This window comes from Mycteria americana, chromosome 24 (genome assembly GCF_035582795.1).
Source record: "Mycteria americana isolate JAX WOST 10 ecotype Jacksonville Zoo and Gardens chromosome 24, USCA_MyAme_1.0, whole genome shotgun sequence".
In the NCBI taxonomy this organism is placed as follows: domain Eukaryota; kingdom Metazoa; phylum Chordata; class Aves; order Ciconiiformes; family Ciconiidae; genus Mycteria; species Mycteria americana.
The window spans coordinates 5,943,081-5,961,995 of record NC_134388.1 but is presented as its reverse complement, the minus strand read 5'-3'; the positions used below and the strand labels follow the sequence as shown (position 1 = coordinate 5,961,995).

Here is an 18,915-nt window from a genome sequence, read left to right as displayed (position 1 = left end):
ATATTTGTGTTTAAATGACTTCTATCCGTTCACAATACAACTATCAGAAGGAATTGCTTGTTAGGTATAGAAACTTTTTATTTCTTTTTTTGGCAAGTAACTGATATGCAAGTTGCTTCCCAGCTAAATAACAGACTTTGTGTTGAAATGGGTTATACAGCGTGTTAACCGCGCTGCCGCATTTGGCACCGGGCACTGCCTGCCTGTGACAACAGGAGCGCACCTAACTGCACGATGCTGCGTTCCACTGACATCTGTGGGGGTTGTTCCTGGTCACGATGCTGATTAAAAACACACCCTGAAGTATGAAGACTGGAAGCCCAAGCAAATTTATTTCTGCTCTTGTAACTACAGGTGACGCTTACGTGTAAAGAAGCACGAAGTGCAAACATAAAAGGTTTGTCTTGGAAGTGACTGTCCTAGATACTATGGTAAACGCAAATGTAGTGCATCTTTAGGGGTTTAACTGAAGAGACTGATAGTGAGCTAAGCTCCCAACAGTCCAGCATTGTTGAAAAGCTTTAATGGGAGGGAAGCTGATAAAGCTGCGTCTTTGACGTGCGGAGCAAATCAGGGTAGGCTTTGACTTGCCTGAGCAGTTGGCAGGGCAGCGTTTCAGTTCCAATTATACCTTTCCTTTAGTCAGCACTAGCTTTAACTGGGAACGGTGAGGCACTTGCCCAGGGCCATAGGGGAGGGTGTGAGCTGAGACGGGGACCGCAGGGGACACTGTAAACCCCTCTTGTCTGGGGGGGAGGCGGAGGCTTGGCTTGCTGCACCAGGCCCTTGCGAGTCCAGTGCCAGCGCTGCCCGTGGAGGCGGGGGGTTTGCAGAGTGCGTCCTCAGCTTGCTTTCTCTTTCCACGCAGCCTGGTGGCTGAGGGTCCAGCAGGATCTCACCAGGAGTCGTTTTCTGTGGGTCGGCTCAGCATGATGCACTACTTCTGATCAAGCTTGCCATTGTCTTGTTCCTGCTCACTTTGAACGGGGCTGTTCGGCTGTCAACGTCCTACTGTTGACCAGTCAAATAGCTAAAGGGGAGCACTGCACAGATTTTATAGGTAAAACCGGAACAAGGCTTACATTGGAGTACAGAATAAAACTTTATATGAGCAGAAGTAACGCATCCTGTGTTGAATGGCACCAAAGTGTTGGCACAGGGCATTCCTATGACCAATTTCATGTCCGGCACAAAGGTAGGTTGCTCCTTGAGAATAGTTCTGCTGCTCTTGTTTGCCAATGGACTAAAATTCCTGCCCAGAGAAAACTGACTGGCTATGTAGTGTTAACTGAAAGGGCACTTGTTTAGAGTCCTAGTCAGTGACCAGTAAGTATTTTCATGGTCTAACCTTGGACTAATGAATTCAAGAACACACAAGACCTTCTGTCAAACAGCACCCATAGGTATCTTAGGTGAAGCAGCTGGGACTAATACGGTTTGAAGTGTCTTTAAAATCCGTGTGACTTAGAAAACATTAATTTTCATTCCATAGTAAGGAAATAGGCTTTTCAAACATAACTTTTTTCTTTTTCTCTTCCTGCAGGGAAATTCAGCTCCTGCGACGATTGCGGCACAAAAATGTTATCCAGTTGGTAGATGTATTATACAATGAAGAGAAGCAGAAAATATATCCTTTTTTCACACAGTTGTTAATAAGGTTTGAATTCCCATTGTTCTCTGCTATAGTGCTGAATCATTATAGTTCTGCTTTTGTTAAGGCCCTTTTGAATGTTTCTTAAGCTTAAATTGCTTTCACTGGTATTAAACATACTGTATGTCTGGAATACTTTCCACACAAGTACATTTTCTTAAGTTTCCCAGCTTCCCAGTTAGGAAAGGAAATATTGTCCCCAGGTTACAGATGCAGGGCTGGGGTAGGAGAGAACTGACTCTCAAATACTGTGTTTTATTGTGTGACCTTCAGCAGCTCGGAGATGAAAAAAGAGCTGTGGATCTGTCATTTCTAACCTCCTGTCCTAGCTGTGGTATATGTTAGTGCCTTTTTTCTCCCTGAAAATGGACCTTTTATTGTCTATCTTATGTGAAATCAATTTTTGTAATGCTTTTTCCTTTAAGTCCTTGGCAGTGGTTTAGGTATTTTTTTTTTTCTTTCCCTCAAAAGAAGAAAAAAAAGTCTACTTGCTCCCTGGCATCCGGGTGCCTGCAACTCTCCCCTTCCCTTTGGAGGGTCTGTACTGCTGCAGTGCTGCCTTTTCTGTGGGCAGTTGGTATGCTTTGCTGCTGGTTATCCTTAACCAGATAGGATGAACTCCCAAGCCTGCCCAAGCCTCCTCTGTTTCGTTGTTTGTGTGAAAGTCCCTTGTGATAGTGCTTTAAGTGACCTAAAGCTTGTAACAGTCATGAGAGGTTGAAAGCATATTGCTCCTGTGAGATCTACAGCCCAGCTTTTTCAGGCTAAACTGTTCAGTTCTTGAATCAAAGCTGTGGCTTGTGATCTCGGTGCATCTTTCAGACTTTAACATGTTATTCCAGTGCAGTGTGTCCCCCACGGACGCACAGACACTAACCAATGTAATCGCATGCCTTAACTCGCAAGTGAGTAGCTGGATTTCTGATGAGTCTGCCGCACTTAGAGCGCACTTTGACTTGAACTAGTTTGTAAGTTTATTGAGCTGATCCGTTGTAGTACGTGTTATAAATGGTTGCTTTTATTTTTGACAGTGTTTTCTAAATGCTGTCTTCCAATTACAGTACTTCATAAAATGGGTAATTTAATTGTGTGTTTTAATTAGATCAAACACTCTGCCACCAAATCGTTAGTATAAAAAAAGCACGACAACTTCTGCTTGTGTTTTGTAGCCCTAACAGACCGAAAGGCCTGTAATTCAATTACTGTCTATAGAAAGATACCATTTAATTAATAAGAAGCTGGGATGCTAAAGGAGAAGCATGGGGAAAAAGAGCCCGAGAGAGACCTCATGTGTTGGTAACAGGTGATGACAACCACGGTCATTCAGAAACGTGACCTCTCTAAGCCAGGAGGAGGTTCCTTGCTTTACCTCCTGAACAGGAGTGTTTGAAAAAGAACAAATTGTTTTTCAGTACTTTTCCCTTGCAAGTAGAGGTTGACTTCACTATTTTTTATCTGCTTCTACACTCTTAGAAAGTTTGCTTCTACACCTGCTTGTTCTGTGCATGTGAGTGGCAATACCTGAGAAATGTGTGGTTTTCACTGGGGCTGGGAGCGGGAATTCATCCATGATCGTGTTCTTGCTTAACCTTTCTCCAGCGTCTCGTTGGCACTGCCGGTGCCTGTGCAGCATGTCTGAGGATGTGGCAGTACAAATGCTTGTGCAGCCACATGGTAAACAGGTTTGGGAACAGATCCAGCTGAAAAGTAACTTTCTCTTTTAGGCTGGCTTCTCTGTAGGTCAGTTCCCTTACTTGTTTCACTGTGTAGTCATGCAAATGCCTGTATTAGTGCCTTGCAGGAAGCAATGCAAGATGGAAGCTGAGTGGGGTATAGGGTAGGGATGTCAACTTCCCTCTTACTACTAAAAAAAAAAAGTCCTCATTTCCAGAATGACTATTGTGGCATTTGCAGTTGGGCCTGCAGAAGAAGGAAGGATTCTATTCTCACCTGAGTGTCTTGTTGCTGATAGAAGTGAACTGCAGGCTTCAGCCATGTTTATACTGGGGAAGATAGTGTTTTAACAACTTACCTGCCTCGTCAAAGTCTTCAGTGATTTTCTTTGGTAAAGGGAAAGCTGTGATGACTGGATTAAAAATATCAACTGCATTTAGTATTTAATGGGCTGCTTTGATGACCTGCTGTGGCTGGGAATGCAGAGCTAGTGATGAATGGAGAACTAATCCAGGCAGAAAATAAACCCAGTTCAATAAGCAGCATCCCAGTTGGCACCCTCTCTCGACAGCTTCTGTTACTGGTATGTGCAGTTGTGCGTGGGAGCAGAACCCTATCGATTAGAAGAATTGAGAGCCTCGGTCTTGTTGGGGCACCTGTAATAGATCTGCTCCAGCCTGAAAGCTTGTACTCTGATCTGGCTGATCAACCAGAGATGGATCGGTTACAAAAGAAGGGGTGAAAAACAGTCTGGCAGCAAATGAAACCAAAATCAGGCTGTCCTTTGTAGATGAGAACGAGACCTGGGCTTTGCTTCCCGGGAGCTAGTCTATACAATCTACTGTTAGTATTGTTCTCTTGAAGGTGGGAGAGTTGATGTCTTCCACATCACTGTGATATAAGTAGTTCACAGATTTCTTCCAGAGTAAGAAATGGTAGGAATGAATTTTGGGAGCTCTTTCTGCTATTCTTGCTTCTGCTGATTTACTGGGTGGCATTGTGCCCATCATAAAATCTTATAGTGCTTTAGTGTCCCTCTGAAGAGCAGCTCGTGGGGAATGTAGCACATTTAATGAGTTAGGATGGTGTTTTGAGCTCCTCGATAGAACGTGCTGCAACAGGGCAACACAACTTTTAGCACAGATCCCATTTAAAGCACGGGTTGTCTCTTCAGCCTCTCCTGCCTCAAGAGTTAAAATGGCATCCTGGGACATAAGCAACTTATTTTAGACTTAGGTTAAGAAGGCATCTGCCAGGAATAATTAGTGACCAAAGAAATGCTTTGTGTTACTGGAGAACATGGGCTGCCTGACAGTCATGCTTTTCTCTGCTCTTTATCTCGAAGGTGCACTCCCTTGGCAAAGCCACCAGATGTCTCAGGGTCTGTTCTTGCAAGCCCCTCTCAGCACACAGGCTGCCTTTAAGAGCCCGGGGAGAGGAGGAAAAGAGGCAATTACTGCTTTAGGCAGTTGTCGTTTCCATTGTTTGGCCCCAACATTAAAGCGTAAGGAGATGAAAACTAGAATATGCTGCAAGGGAACCAGTGCTGAAAAGTGCCACTAGTTCTTGGCATTCTGTTGTAACTTTTTTTTTTAATCCATGCAGTTTCAAAAAAGCTTCCCAGCTCTCTAGGGATCTTTTCTCCTGCTACTGAAATACTACTGTGGGGATGGGGGTAAGCAGCAGCTGTTAAGTAAGCGCATACAGCCGTATCATTTTGACACAGGAAATGAAGAATAACAAACTTTGGGGAAGGTGATGGGAGCTCATTTATGCCAAGTGCGGAACAGCCAGGGTATTGAGAATATACTACAAGCTACAGCTCTTCTGCCAGGGGTTCCCTAACTTTTTGTTGCCACTTCAGAGTATTATCCTGTCTCTGTCATGCTTGTGAGATCTCCAAGTTAATTTCTGTGGAGTTCACATCCTGGTTCAGTTCTGATCACGGAGTTGCAGCTGGTCATTAAGCAGAAGAGTTTTCTCATGGGTTCGTTGCCTCCTCCTGTTAGGCAGTTGGAGGAAGGTCGCTACCTCAGGAGGTGCAGCACAGCGCCAGCTCTACCTCTCCAGCGTGTGTGTGCCCAGTAACAGGAGTGCCGGTGCAGCAGCTCTCCAGTTGCACTGGGATGGGGCTGCAGTCCTCGCACAGCATTTGCCTGAGAAGTGTTTAACCTTGAAGCTTCCTTAACTCTGCCTTCACGTATATGGTGATGGAGTACTGCGTGTGTGGGATGCAGGAAATGCTGGACAGTGTCCCAGAAAAGAGGTTTCCAGTTTTTCAGGCTCACGGGTAAGTACGGCTTTGTTCCTTAGGCTGCATTAGCCTCTCACCACTGTGCTCTCTTGAAGTCAAGAGCACGTTCTACTCTGTTGCTTAGGCTGCTGGCTGCACTTGAAAGTAAAACTGGCTTTGTGTAATAACTGCATCTTTTACATCCGTGGAAAAAATGAAAAACTAACGAAGTGGTGGCAGGGATAGCCCTTAGATTCTAGGAAGAAAAAACATCTTTCTATTGAATTTTCTGTTACTTTTGTTTTCCTTCATGAGATGCATGACAACCCTTCCTGGCCCCTTTCCTACAGCTCTGCTGTTCAGCAAAGATGGGTGCAGTGGAGGAATCCGTGAGGACTTGCCCTGCCTAAATGGAGGCAAGCTGTACAGTTCGGTGTCAAGAGATTAAAGGTCTTTGGATGGATTAAGGATTGGCAATATCCAGCGTGATCTGTTAGCTTGTTTAGTTAGTAGACAGGATAATCTGAAGCCCCTTTCACTCTGCAAGTAAAGGAACCTTAGCCTTCTGGAAATAGATACAAGAAGATTGTCTTGTATATCAAATCAGTGCAGACCAGCAGATCTGTGGTGACTACATATTTTTATGGTCATATTTTCATTTTGTTTAAAAAACGTGTCTGAGATTACAGATAGCCTACGTGAAATACAGGCACATTAAGTCAAGTATTATTTCTGGATATTACGAGATAAAAGATGTGCATGCGCAATTGTTGCCAGGCTGTCAATGCGCAGTGCTTGCTACGTTACAGTAGTGGCCTGCCCATAGTCTCTGACCATATCCATGGTACCTTTGCTCAGCCAGTAAGCTGTACCAGCAAAACATTCCTTTCTACTGGCTAAAGGAAACTTTTTTCCCACCCCCTGTTAGAGAAAACTATGCCACTGGAAGAGCATCTTTGCTAGCTTAACTTAGCCTAGACTAAAGCAGATGTCAGCATTAACTATCAGGTCTGTGCCAGCGTGGTGCTCAGCACTTACAAAATACGCAGACTTGTGAAGAGGGCTTTGGTGTGGAGGAGCCCAGAGCCTGAAGTGGTGAGTACACTGCTGCAGAGCTCTGGCAGGTAACTTCTGACAAAGTCAGATGATAAAGTACCATTCCTTATACACCACAGTTCAATCTCGAGTTCCTAAGCATCAAGTGTAAATGTATTTCCAACTTGTTTCCAATAACAGCACTCTTTGCTTTACGTATTATCAGTAGTTTACATAGTCTTAGTCTATGGAAGTGCTTGACTTTTTTCCTCTTAACCCTTTCTGCAGGTATTTTTGTCAGCTTATAGACGGCTTAGAATACTTGCACAGCCAAGGGATTGTCCACAAGGATATAAAACCGGGGAACCTCCTGCTAACAACCAATGGGACACTAAAAATATCTGATTTAGGCGTAGCAGAGGTATGTGAGAACTGTGGCCAAGTCAGGAATGTGGGAAGCGTGGCATTTAGATTTAGGTCACCTTTGTGGTGTCAGTTAATTTATTGTGCACTTGGGCTTTTGTTCTGTTAAACTTGCAGAGTGCTCGAGAGTGACCGAATATTTATTGTAATTGGCAAAACACTTTTGTTGATAACAGCACAAAACTTCCATCTGGGAAGCATATAGAGGAAGACATCGGTCTTAGACAAACCCAAAAGTGTGGTGAAATGGCAATAAGCTACATAACCTTATCCTTCTTACTATGTGAAGACTGTCTTAGCTAGGTGGGAGTGGTGCAAGAATTGTTACTGATGGCATGTAGTTATTGTAGTGACATGTGCTTATGATATGTAAGGAGATTTTCAGTAGCAGTTTCCCCCTTTTTTTTTCCCCCAGGTGAAACTTTTCGAACAGTTATAACTTGTCTGCCTTGAAAGTTTGAAACTAATCGGTCTCTTCTGCTGCAGGCATTGCATCCATTTGCAGAGGATGACACGTGCAGAACGAGCCAAGGGTCGCCAGCATTCCAGCCACCAGAAATTGCCAATGGCCTTGACACCTTTTCAGGCTTTAAAGTAGACATCTGGTCCGCAGGGGTCACACTGTAAGTGCCCGTGCAGCATCCAGGAATTGCAATAAAAAATTACAAGCCCCCAAATAGCTCAGTCCTGTGCTATCTGCTGTCATCGCTGCTCTTCTGTATGTCGTTGGGGGGAGCAGGGAGAGTGTGCGTCTGTTGGTCCCTCCTTTGGATGGGCATATGTTCCCCAAAGTGCTTGTAATTCTGAAGAAAGTAATATTTGCTCTCGGTGAGTCACTCTGCCAGCCATTTCTCAGCATCCAAGATGCACAGCTACTGTAATGATAGAAACCACAAATATCTCTAGTATTTATTTTTACGTTTCTTCCATCCCAGCCTGTCAGGGAGGGAGGTGTCTTGGTGGTTTTGACTCATGTGAATGAAGAGGCTGTGATAAAGGAAGGCTAAGTTTAAAGAGGCATTCCAAATACTGTCAAATATTCATCTTTTAGTTTCCTCTTGGCATAAACCTTCTGGTTTACGTAGTCACATAAGAACTGAACACCTGTTCTGTGTGCTTTTTTCTCATACAGCTTCTCCTTCTGCCTTTACAGATACAACATTACAACGGGTCTATACCCCTTTGAAGGGGATAATATCTATAAATTATTTGAAAACATCGGGAAAGGTGACTACACAATTCCAGAGGATTGTGGTCCTCCGCTCTCAGACTTATTGAGAGGTGAGTCTCCCAGCTGACTCTAAAAGGACAGGTAAAATCTATAGGTGCAACAAATGCTCAGCTTGCATAGTGCCAGGGGAGAGCTTCATTCCAAGTATCCTGTGAAGACTCCAGACCCTTCATTCCAAGGATCCTGCTAGAAAGGGAGGTTATGCTTATGAACCTTATAAGACTTTGAAAGATCTTCAACACTGGTATTTTCCTGAGATACACTAAACACCGCATGGGTTGCAGTCACTACTCTAAAAGAGTTGGTTCTCACGTTATGTTTCTTGTGCTCCAAGAAGCTTTTAAACCTAAAGACAAAGCCCACAAGAGGTTTCAATTGCATCATAGCATTTATGCGGGTTTTGCAAGTGAGAACACTCAGTTAAATTCCCTGCCCAAGCTTTCCGTAATGAAATACTGAGTACTCAGGTTCTGCTGTCCTTCCCCATCAGCCTCCGCTCTGAGTTTATTTGCTTCGGTCCCAGTTGTCTCCTCCTTCCCCCCAAATTTAGAGTTGCAAGGGTATTGGAGCAAAATGACCAGTGCCCGCTTTCGCAACAAGGCTGTGGTAGAAGCAGGAGTGGCACTTTCTGGGTAGAAGGAGAGGGTGGTGGGTTTTGTTTGGTTTTTTTGTTCCTGTCACTTACTGCAATAGTTTGAGGTTTAGTGCTGAACAGTCTCTACTTTTGAAAGCTGAATAGTCAGGGCAGCAGTTATGCTGTGCGTAGCAGCCAGTTTGATGCCCATTTGGCAGCAGATAGGATGTGATTCTAGCACGGGGGAGATCCCGACCGGGGTTCCGGCTGCCTCATTGGCAGCGAAGCAGCCAGGTGCAATAGTGCTCCCCAGCCCTCAGCACGGGCTTGCTCTCTCTTCTTTGTCTTCAGCTGTTTGTGAAAGATCAGACCTCAAATATGAAATGATGCCGTCTTGTTTCAGGTTTATTTTTCTGGTTCTTGTGCTACATGGGGTTAGGAGGCTAGTATGGGTGAAGAGCTGCGGGGCACTGTGAGCAAACTGAGTCAGCTTCCCTTCCTCCTGTCAGCAGTGCCGTCAGGTCTGCTTGTAAGACGGATGTTATCGCTAAACCGGGGGGTTGTGTACTGCGCTGGGTCCTCTATGTGGTCACGGTGCTGTTGCAGTTTGTGGCTAGCCAAAAGATTAGCAATTTCAGAGCATTTTATGGCTGCGCTTCATGCTGCAAACGGCAGCAGTTGTGCCTGTCATGGTGTAACCCCAGTCAGCAACCAAGCCTCACGCAGCCGCTCCCTCACCCTCCCCGCGGTGGGATGGGGGAGAGAATCTGAAGAGCAAAAGTAAGAAAACTCATGGGTTGAGATGAGAACAGTTTAATAATTGAAATAAAATCTAATAACAATAATCATAATCATAATAAATTGTAATGAAAAGGAAAACGATGGGAGAGAGAGAGAAACAAAATCCAGGAAAAACAAACAAGTGATACAACCGCTCACCACCCGCTGACCGATCCCAGCCTGTCCCCGAGCAGCCATCGCTGCCCCCCGGCCAACTCCCCCCAGTTTCTATACTGCGCATGATGCCGTATGGTATGGAATAGCCCTTTGGCTGGTGTGGGTCAGCTGTCCTGGCTGTGCCCCCTCCCAGCTCCTTGTGCGCCCGGCAGAGCACGGGAAGCTGAAAAGTCCTTGACTTAGTGTAAGCACTACTTGGCAACAACTAAAACATCAGTGTGTCATCACGTTATCCTCACGCTAAATCCAGCATGCAGCACTATACCAGCTACTAGGAAGAACATTAACTCCAGCCCAGCCCAAACCAGGACATGCCTCTGCAGGGAAGGCTGCGCTGCCCGCGGGCTCCTGGCTCCTGCGCGGATGGCTGCGAGGAGCTGCGGCTCCAGCCTGGACTCGCTTTCTTGCCCCATGGGGTCACCTCCGCCGCGGGCCGGCCCGGTGCGGAGCTGGGGACGCGGGTGTCCTCGCTCGGTGCCGGGCGGCGGCGGCAGGTGGTGCTGTCTGTCCGAGCTCTGCCCGCCGCCGCCTGCGGCGGGGCTCCCCGCAGCCCCCCGGCACCGCGGAGGTGGCAGACCCCCTGCAATCCCCCTCATAGGAGACTATTGGAGCTTATCTGGCCCCATACCACTTACGAAATAAGTTATTTCCACGTGTTTCACAAAGCGTTGCCTAGCTTTAACAGCTTTCAGAAAGCCTTACATAAGGCATTGCTTCCAATTGCACTCGGCGCAGCTGGTATCTTGGCCGTTCTGCTGAGATTAATGTGGCTACTGCTTACGGCCCAGCACTGCTGACTGATGTGTGTTTCATGTTGTATCTGCGTGCCCCAGGGAACGATGTCCTGATCTATATGTGGCGTTTGATGTGTGAATGCTGACTCAAAACACGGCCTTTTTTGTGAGCTTAGGAATTGCCCAAATGGAGTAAATCGAGTGGCCCATGTAGACTGGCAGCCAGTCTTCTAAAGCATCCAGCAGAAATCATTTGAGGCTTGTGATAAGCCTCTCAGCTGCACTTAGTGTTGTCCCCCAGGGAAAATGAGTGTGGCAGTTGTTTCCCTTTTCTTGTCCTGAGGATACTGATAGCTTCAAATCTTATGCTTCATTAGCAGAATAACTCCCTCTTTAGTTCCCTTTCCATCCCCTGTATGAGAGCTGGAGTCAGAATCTCCTACTTTTCCTTCTGCCTCATTTTAAACAGAGGAGCCTGGCACCTGATGCCCTTTGTCCGTCTCTCCCAGCCTGTCTGAGTTGCCTCCTTCATGCTAGCTGCTGTCTGTCTTCATCCCTTCTGTGTCTGGACGCTACAGAGATGCAAGTCGAGTGCATTTGGTAGGCAGAGATGTCTGTGTCTCTCTATCAACCTGAGCCTTTCTTCCAGGGTGGTGGGAAGCCCTAAGGATTCCTTTTACTGTCCTCCCTCCATCCCACCCGAGAATACTCTCCCGCCCCTCATCTTGTCATATGCACTTGTTACACAGTCAAAGCTGGCAAAAACTCCTGATACTCTCCTTGTTTGGTTTGATGCACTTCACTTTTTCTAGTGGTTAGAGTACCCGGTGGGCCTGAGGTGCTGAATTACGGAGTGGGATTGCCCCGGCTCCCTCCGTTCTTCGGAGGCCTGAGCATCTCCACTGCCCAGCAGATAGCATCTGCTGAAGACGAGGCCTGAGCCTTGCAGTGGTGATACTACGTAGCTATGGTGACAAAATTTGAATGCTTTATTTAGTTCATGCTTTTCCTCCAGAACATCTGTGTTTCCTGGTAGGTGCCTGCTACTTCTGCAGCAGGTTGAAACTGAATCAAAAGCCTGCAGATCAGATATTGTCAATGGCTGTCTGCTGCTTTTATATGAGCAGCACAGACACCCACAGTTCAGCTCTATCTCACTAGAGACTTTGTTTCGCCTTTGCATTGCTTTTAAAAGACTCTTAAAGCACTCTGCAGTGCCGCAAGCATTTGTTCTGGTTTTATTGTAAGGAAGAGTTCAGTATGCTGCAAAGTGCTTGTTTCCTCTCTGGCTATAAGTGCTGTGTTGACCATAGTACCGGTCTGGCTGTGAAGCAAACAGTAGAATACACTTTTTAAGGCTTTTTCTGTTCTTCTGTTGACTACTCTTTTTAGTGGTTTTTTTTTTTTTACTCCCACCCCCTTGAGCTTGTTTCTATTTCTTTGTTCCTCTTTCCAGACGAAGCAGAATTTGGAGGGCTTAAAGCTTCTGTGATATTTGACTGGTAAAGAGACTTGCATGACAGTGTATTTCAACAGATTAGCTGGGATGCTGCTCCTCTTTGTCTTCCCTAATCAGGGATGAAGCTTTATTTATATTCTTCACTGATGGCAAAGAGAAGGGCTAGTACTGTTCTGGCTTCTGCGTGTACAGTCAGTAAAGATGTGTCAGAGTGGAAGCATTTATAAATAGCCTTAAGGTTCTCCTGTCACCATCTGCACGTGACTTATCAACTTGTATGCAATTTGCTTCTGGACAAGAAAAATGCACAAGGTCAGCTTTTCTTCCTCCTTTTCTAATATGCTTTTACTGAAAGAGAGAGCTCTGAGACGGCAGTCTCTGCATTAAGCGTCTGGATTGATTTCCAGGCTCTGCTACAGACTTTGTGATGGGGGACAAGTCGGTTTGTTTCTCAGCATTTTGTTTTCTCACTTCTGTGTAACTGCCATGACCTTTCACTACCGGGATGGTGAGAGGATGTGCGTTCTGATGACAGTGGGATGCTTTAATTCTGTAGTAGCAGGGAGTCCCCGGAGCCAACCGTCAGGCAGGCTGGTGTCTGTAACCCATCCAGTGGCAAGTCTTCCGCATGTGTTTGATCAAAGACTCAAGATTTGCCTGCAGAGGGAGTTTCTGGTCAGAATGTCTGGCTATGCTTGTGGAGGATGAAGGAGAGGGGAAAAAGTCCTGTCTCATTTTAGAAATTGGGCTTATACTGCTTTTGTATTGGTTGTTTTAAATGTTGATCCGAGTTGGAGACTCTGAAGTGAAATCCAGGTTGAGCTCATTAACTCTTGCTGTTAGATTTCTTCCGGCTTCTCAAACGACATATCTAAGATTGTGCTGTCTGCTAAAAACTAGATAGTCTACCGCATGATATAATGCTATACTTGTTCAGGATTTTTGAAGTGTGTGGGCTGGAGCCTGTAAGGAGCTCAGACAGGTTTGTGGTCTCCAGCTTCCGGATCACCACTTGACGTAATTTGAAAGGGGCTTGAGACTGCCGGCGTGCTGTAATGGGCACGATATCCCATGTACGGGCACAGCGAATCCTTCTGAAATACCACGGGAGCAGAGGTTTGCGAGTTAGGCGTCCTCCTGAAGAATCGCCCTGTTCGGTGTGTCTCATCTCTACTCGCAGATAAACTGCATGGAAATCTTTACCGTAAATGGTAGAGAGTATGTGTGGTTACTGTGGGCAGACACTCTTAGATGACTTGGCTGGTGAATAGTACGTGATGTTTTGTCTTGGTGAAGTCTCTTTTCAGTATAGGACTTCAGCCGCAGAGCTGCCATGAGTGCGTCAGAGCTGAACGCGTGAATGTACATTTTTGGTGATTGGGCTTTCCATTTTCTGTCAAACATTGCCCAAAATATGGTCCTTTTTCATTAAAGTAAACATTCTTTTTGCTCAGTTATCTTATTTATGCCTTTTTAATTGCTTGGGAACAATACAGCTCTCTGCCCCATAGCTATTTGTAACTGGTGCTGTTAGGCCTCTTTTAATAATTTACCTTAGAACTTTATCCTCTGCTTGTACTGGTTTCATCTGGTAGATGCCTTAAATTTCTTTGTTAGCCCTGTCATTCCCTAGACAGGGTTTGAATTGCTGCATGTTTATTTTTTTTCCTTTGGTCAAAGTGAGCTGCTTATGAGGGTGCTCCAACTCCTCTTCTGCAGCACCCTAGTGAAATTAATCCCAAATTGAAAGTGCAAGAGCCTTGAGACAGTCCCACTGTACTTCAGATTTCTGCGAAGAGTTTCCAGTTGTATCTGCTTGGATGTGCAGAAGTTTATCCTGAACTTGATGCTAACAAGCTGGATTCCAAGAACACCTTGAAATGTGGTCTTTAAAGAAATGAATTGGGGGGGAGGGGGAGGGGGGTGTCCTGACTTACCTGTTTCTGATTACATTAATGAGATAACCTAGCCAGTACTTGCTTTGGTGTCCCCTAGACTTCATGTAAGATCTCTTCGCAGTCCTATTTCTTTAAAAAAAAAAAAAAAAAAAAAAGAAAAAAAGCCAACACATTTGGGCATCTCGGCTGTGAAGCTGCTGTCTAATAATCTTATTAATAGGTCATTTAATTAGGTGTAGGATTTTTTCTCTGAACCACCTTCCTATCTTCTTTTACAGTTATTCTTTTCTTGTAAGGTGAGGAGAAATTACATCTGAACATGAGAACTCCTTTACTGCAAGGGTGGTTGAGCACTGGAACAGGTTGCATAGGGGGGTTGTAGAGTTTCCATCCTTAGAGACATTCGAAACCCAACTGGGCACAGTCCTGGGCAAGCTGACCCTGCCTTGAGCAAGAGGGTTGTGCTGGATGATCTCCAGAGGTCCTTTCCAACCTCAGCTCTTCTGTGATTCCAAGAAGGCTGCAGGGGCTACTACGGACACATGCTGGAGTACAGAAGAAAGGAGGAAAGCACATTGCAAGGACCCTTGTTGTGGAGAAAGTCCCTGATAAAGGCTGTGTTCAGTGTTAAACTGATAATTGGGTTTTTTTAACTGTAAGGAAGTTTGTTTTGTAGTATTCACTGAAGAAGGGAGGGCTTTCTCTAGCATTGTTTCTTTAACTATGGCTAAGGTGAGGAAACAACTTGGAATTAGCCCTATGAAAGCACCTGAATGTTGTATTACAAGCATTGTAGCACTTTGCAGGACAGCAAGATTCAGGATCAGATCCCTTCTCTGCTGAAGATGGTTCAACCATAGCTTGCCTTCTCTCACCCTTCCTGTCAGACCATCTCAAAGTACACTTTCAGTGGTGTTCCTCAGTTGCAGACCTAGCAGCTGAGCTATTCAGCTTCTGTCACTGACGTTAATCACCTCCTGCCACGTACGGTTTTCATCTGTAGCTGCAGCCTGGACCGGTGGTTGCTTGCTCATAGGGCTTCAGCCTATTCAGGGGAGAAGATACCCAAGATGAGGAACTACTCTCGAGGTTCAGAGCTCTTGAGCAGGGAGCTATTGCTTTAGCTCCAGTCGAGCTCAGCTATGCAAGTCTAGTATAGCCATATGGTGGGTTTTATGGTTTTGGCAAGGCAAGTATAAATTTCCGGTATGCTCTGTCTAAAGAGCTCTGAAGAGTTGGGCTCTGAAGACTAGTGCCTTGAGTTCCTGAGGCCAGATGCTTGTGATGCACTTGGCCTTCGCTAGCCTGGAGAGGTCTTCCCGTGTTTCCTTAACCTACTTCATAGTGATGCAATGTCGATCAGTAGTGATTCCATCTGCCTTAAAGCTATTTGTGCTGTCATCAGCACTGATAAACCTTTACAAATTGCCGTGGCAAGGCAAGCTGTATTTTGGTTTCTGGGGGGAAAATAACTTCAGTCCTTCTGCGCTGTATGTCGTCTTTGCCCACATTCGTTACTGTTAGTAACGTGATACAAACTGAACCAACAAGGAAGATGTTTTGGATCAGCTTTCGTTATCGCATGTGCTGTTGGTGATTTATCTCTTCCATTACCTTTGTTCAACAGTATTGCAGAAATTCACCTGCAAAGCCCTTGCAACTTCTTACTTGAACTACAGTGTCTCTTTCCAGCCCTCCCTTCCTAAGTGTCCATCCAAATGTATCTCCCGTCCTCCTGTTTTCATTGTGTCCTTGTACTGGCTCTCCCCACCACTCTGCGCTGTTCGCTTCGTGTCCTGACTTTAACTCCTGTTTGACAGTCTGTTCTGCTGCTTAGCCTTTCTTTTCTTCTGGTTGCTGGAGACGGGGTCCTCCTGTTCTCTCGCCTCTTTCCAAAACCTTACTCTTCGTGCTACCTGTGCAAGACTCAACAGCACTTGTGCTTCAAGAGCAACAAGGGGGCATCATCCAGTAAAAGCAAAACTCCATGTAATGTACAGCAGTGAGACTTTGTTAACATTCATTAGATTAATATATTCTTGGGACCTTCATTGGAGAATATCTTGGATGCTGCTGGGTGAGACTTGTTAGGTCCCATTAGCTAGTTTCTGAAGAACACGGCAAAATTTGCTACTTCCCTTCTGTTGAGTTGTGAAGCTTTTTAAAGACAGTGGATCAGAGTGGGCATCTCATGAGTCTGTTTAAGGAATCCAGCTCCCTATCTCCTAGAGAAAATACAGATAAGCTACTTTTCCTCTCACCCCCATCCCAGTTATCTTAGCAGATGATGCCAGACATCAAACTCCTGGCTAGGGCAAAAGGATGGACAGTAGGATTATCTTTTTGTCAGTTCTCCCCAGCTGTACTTCCAGAATAGAATTTCACTAGACTAGGGTTTCTGGGATGCTGAGCAACTGGATATATGCTGTGCCTAAGGCTTTGGCTCTTCCATGGAGAAAGTTCAATAGCATTATCTATGAAATGCAAAGTCTTGATGTTCTTTGCCTGGAGACGTGCTTGGACATGTGATCCAGGGCTGCACAAGCCTCTGTCCCTGCAGCGTGAAGGAGGGAAGGGTCATATCCACTTTGCAGGTGGGGAAACTGAGGAACAGACTTGATCAGGTAGTCAGCAATGAAGTCGGGGTTTTGTGCTGAGCTTCCTGTGACCGATGCAGCAGATTCTTCCTGGAGGTAAAGGCTCCCTAAGCTGCCAGGAGGACTGGACGCAGCAGTCGCTGTTGGGGGCGGGAGGGGGGAGGGAAGGGTAGAGCTTTATGCTTCCTGTCTTCAACTTGGCTGAGAGCATCTGTGATCACACCTGGACTTTTTTTCCTTCTTTTCAGGGATGCTTGAATACGACCCAGCCAAGAGATTTTCAATACAGCAGATAAGGCAGCACAAGTGAGTGTTCAGCTTCTTCCTATTAGTCATTCTCTTTCTGCTTCTTATGCTAATGTACCTGTGCTATTGCTCTCAACTCATTTTTCCTTTTGACAGCAGACACATGGAAGTCACTAGATATCCTTCCTCCAGCTCTGCTGGAGCTCTGGCAACCTCTACTTGGCTTTTTTTTCCTCCTATTAGAGCATCCGGTTAAAGCATTTGAATTGCTAACTGGTAAATAATGAATATGTTGAAAATATGTTTCTAGCGTGACTGGTTCCTGATAATTAAGGGCTCTGGATAATTTTTTTCAGAGGTCAGCTAGTACTAATGGAGCAGAAGAACAGGGGTTCCTTAAAGCTGGGTTATGGAACTAGGACTGTTTAGTAATGTGTGTTAGTTCTGGTTTTCTGGACAGTCTGGTGACAGAAATATCCCTTGGTATTTGCTCCATATGGAATCAGTATGTGGAGAAGCGTTTGAGGACAATAGGAAATTTTTTTCTTTCTCTTTAATGTCATAATCCTCCCTCCTCCATATCCTCCCCCTTTATCCTTGCCATTGTCTGAGGGGGTAAAGGCCCCGTTATCTCTGAGGGTTTGTTTTTTGGTTTTTTTTCTTTAAAGGATCTGTTTGAACATGCTGCCTCTGAGCAGAGATTTCCTGGGCGGATAAAAGTACAAGAACAAAAAGCATCATAAGGATGCTTCATCGCGGAGGCTGCATTAGCTTATCTCCTATTTGAATAGGAAGTGCTTCTGAGGACACGCAGAGCTGCCTGCTGGACCGCAGCTGCTCGGCAGAGGTCCTGCCTACAAGCTTGCCCAGAAAGCTTTTGGGAACCTTGTAAAAACAAGGCTCTGATCCTGGAAGGTGATGAGCCTCCTTTGTGCTGCCTGCAGGCAGGAAGAGCACTACTTTCTTGTTGTGTGTCTGAAAAAAACCAGCAGCGGTAGCCGTGTGCTGTCAGATGATGATCCCTGGTAGATGTTATGGCATGGGAGGCATCTGCAGGAGCCACAGAACAAAACCTGACAGGCTTGAACTGCGCTGGTGTTCTGCAGAGGAGCAACTGCGACCTACCCCTGGCGAAGATCAAAGAGGCTGGGGAGGCAGGTCTTATGTAGTCGCCTGGTCAATTAATTAAGCAGTCAGGCTGACTCTTTTAAATAGTAGCCAAGCACTGTGCATTGGTTATTTCACTGGGTCTGGGAGATGATAGGAGCAGGCATTTGCTTTTCAAGACTGCCTTTCCCCATGCACATGCCTCCCAATAATAGTGGGCCATGAAAGACACTGCTCGGGGCTGGCCTCTTAAATGCCACGTGGCATTTAAAGCACCATATAGAGCTGGTCTTCCAAACAATAGCTCCTGCTGTTACTGACTGCCCTCCCATCTACCACCAAGGACTAGAGCGCTTGAAGCTGGACAGCAAAGCACTGTATGCTTTTGTACTTTGTAATGAAGTAGTTCTGTTCATTACAGCTAGTCGTAGGGTGGCGATCAGCTTGCCACGCAGTCAAACCGATGCTTTGTCAGTAAGCGCTGTAAAGAAGCGTGGCAGGAATTAAGTCTATGGAGTACGTTGTTAGTGTTGAGAACAGCACTGAAAGCACGTTCTTTCCTGTCAATGCTGTGGGTCCAAAGGCTGCAGTGAGCTGCCCCTAAGCTCGGGGCAGTGTAGTTGGTTCCCGTGTGCCGCTATCTGCTAGGTATTGGAGCTAGTCATCCAACTCTATCGACTTGATTTTATACTTCTCCCATGTGGCAGTGAGTTTTTGCGTCAGCTTTGCCCAGCTGGAAGCAAAGAGGTTTCTCTAGAGACCCTGCCTGTAGTTAGAAAGCAGGAGAAACTAGAGCATGCTTCTGGCATGGAGGAGGACAGTCGCAAATCTGCCGTGCTCTGTAGGCACAGCCTGCCCTCGAACTGGGCGCAGCTGCTGGTGGGGAGGCTGTTCCTCTCGTGGCACTGAGAGGAGCTGAAGAAAGACTCTACCTGCAAAGGCAGGAGCATTTCCAAGGCTTAGTCTCTTATTAGTTTTCTGTGAGCTTAGCCAGTGCTTCTTAACAGGCTTTTCTCCCCTATTAGTAATTGCCTCCTTCCTCCTGCTGTGGCATCCTAATAATTACATCAAGCACAGCAGAGCTTGCAGCCTTGGG

At 45.8% G+C, this 18,915-nt stretch overlaps 1 protein-coding gene across 1 annotated transcript in view; it reads left to right on the top strand.

Moving 5' to 3' along the window:
* STK11 (serine/threonine kinase 11) overlaps positions 1 to 18,915 on the top strand; it is a 46,835-nt gene that overhangs the window by 10,245 nt on the left and 17,675 nt on the right. Inside the window, exons 2-7 of the mRNA XM_075524449.1 lie at positions 1,544 to 1,627; positions 5,526 to 5,615; positions 6,882 to 7,014; positions 7,503 to 7,639; positions 8,170 to 8,297; positions 16,715 to 16,772. Coding sequence (XP_075380564.1) covers positions 1,544 to 1,627; positions 5,526 to 5,615; positions 6,882 to 7,014; positions 7,503 to 7,639; positions 8,170 to 8,297; positions 16,715 to 16,772 — 630 coding nt within the window. The remainder of the gene's footprint in view (positions 1 to 1,543; positions 1,628 to 5,525; positions 5,616 to 6,881; positions 7,015 to 7,502; positions 7,640 to 8,169; positions 8,298 to 16,714; positions 16,773 to 18,915) is intronic.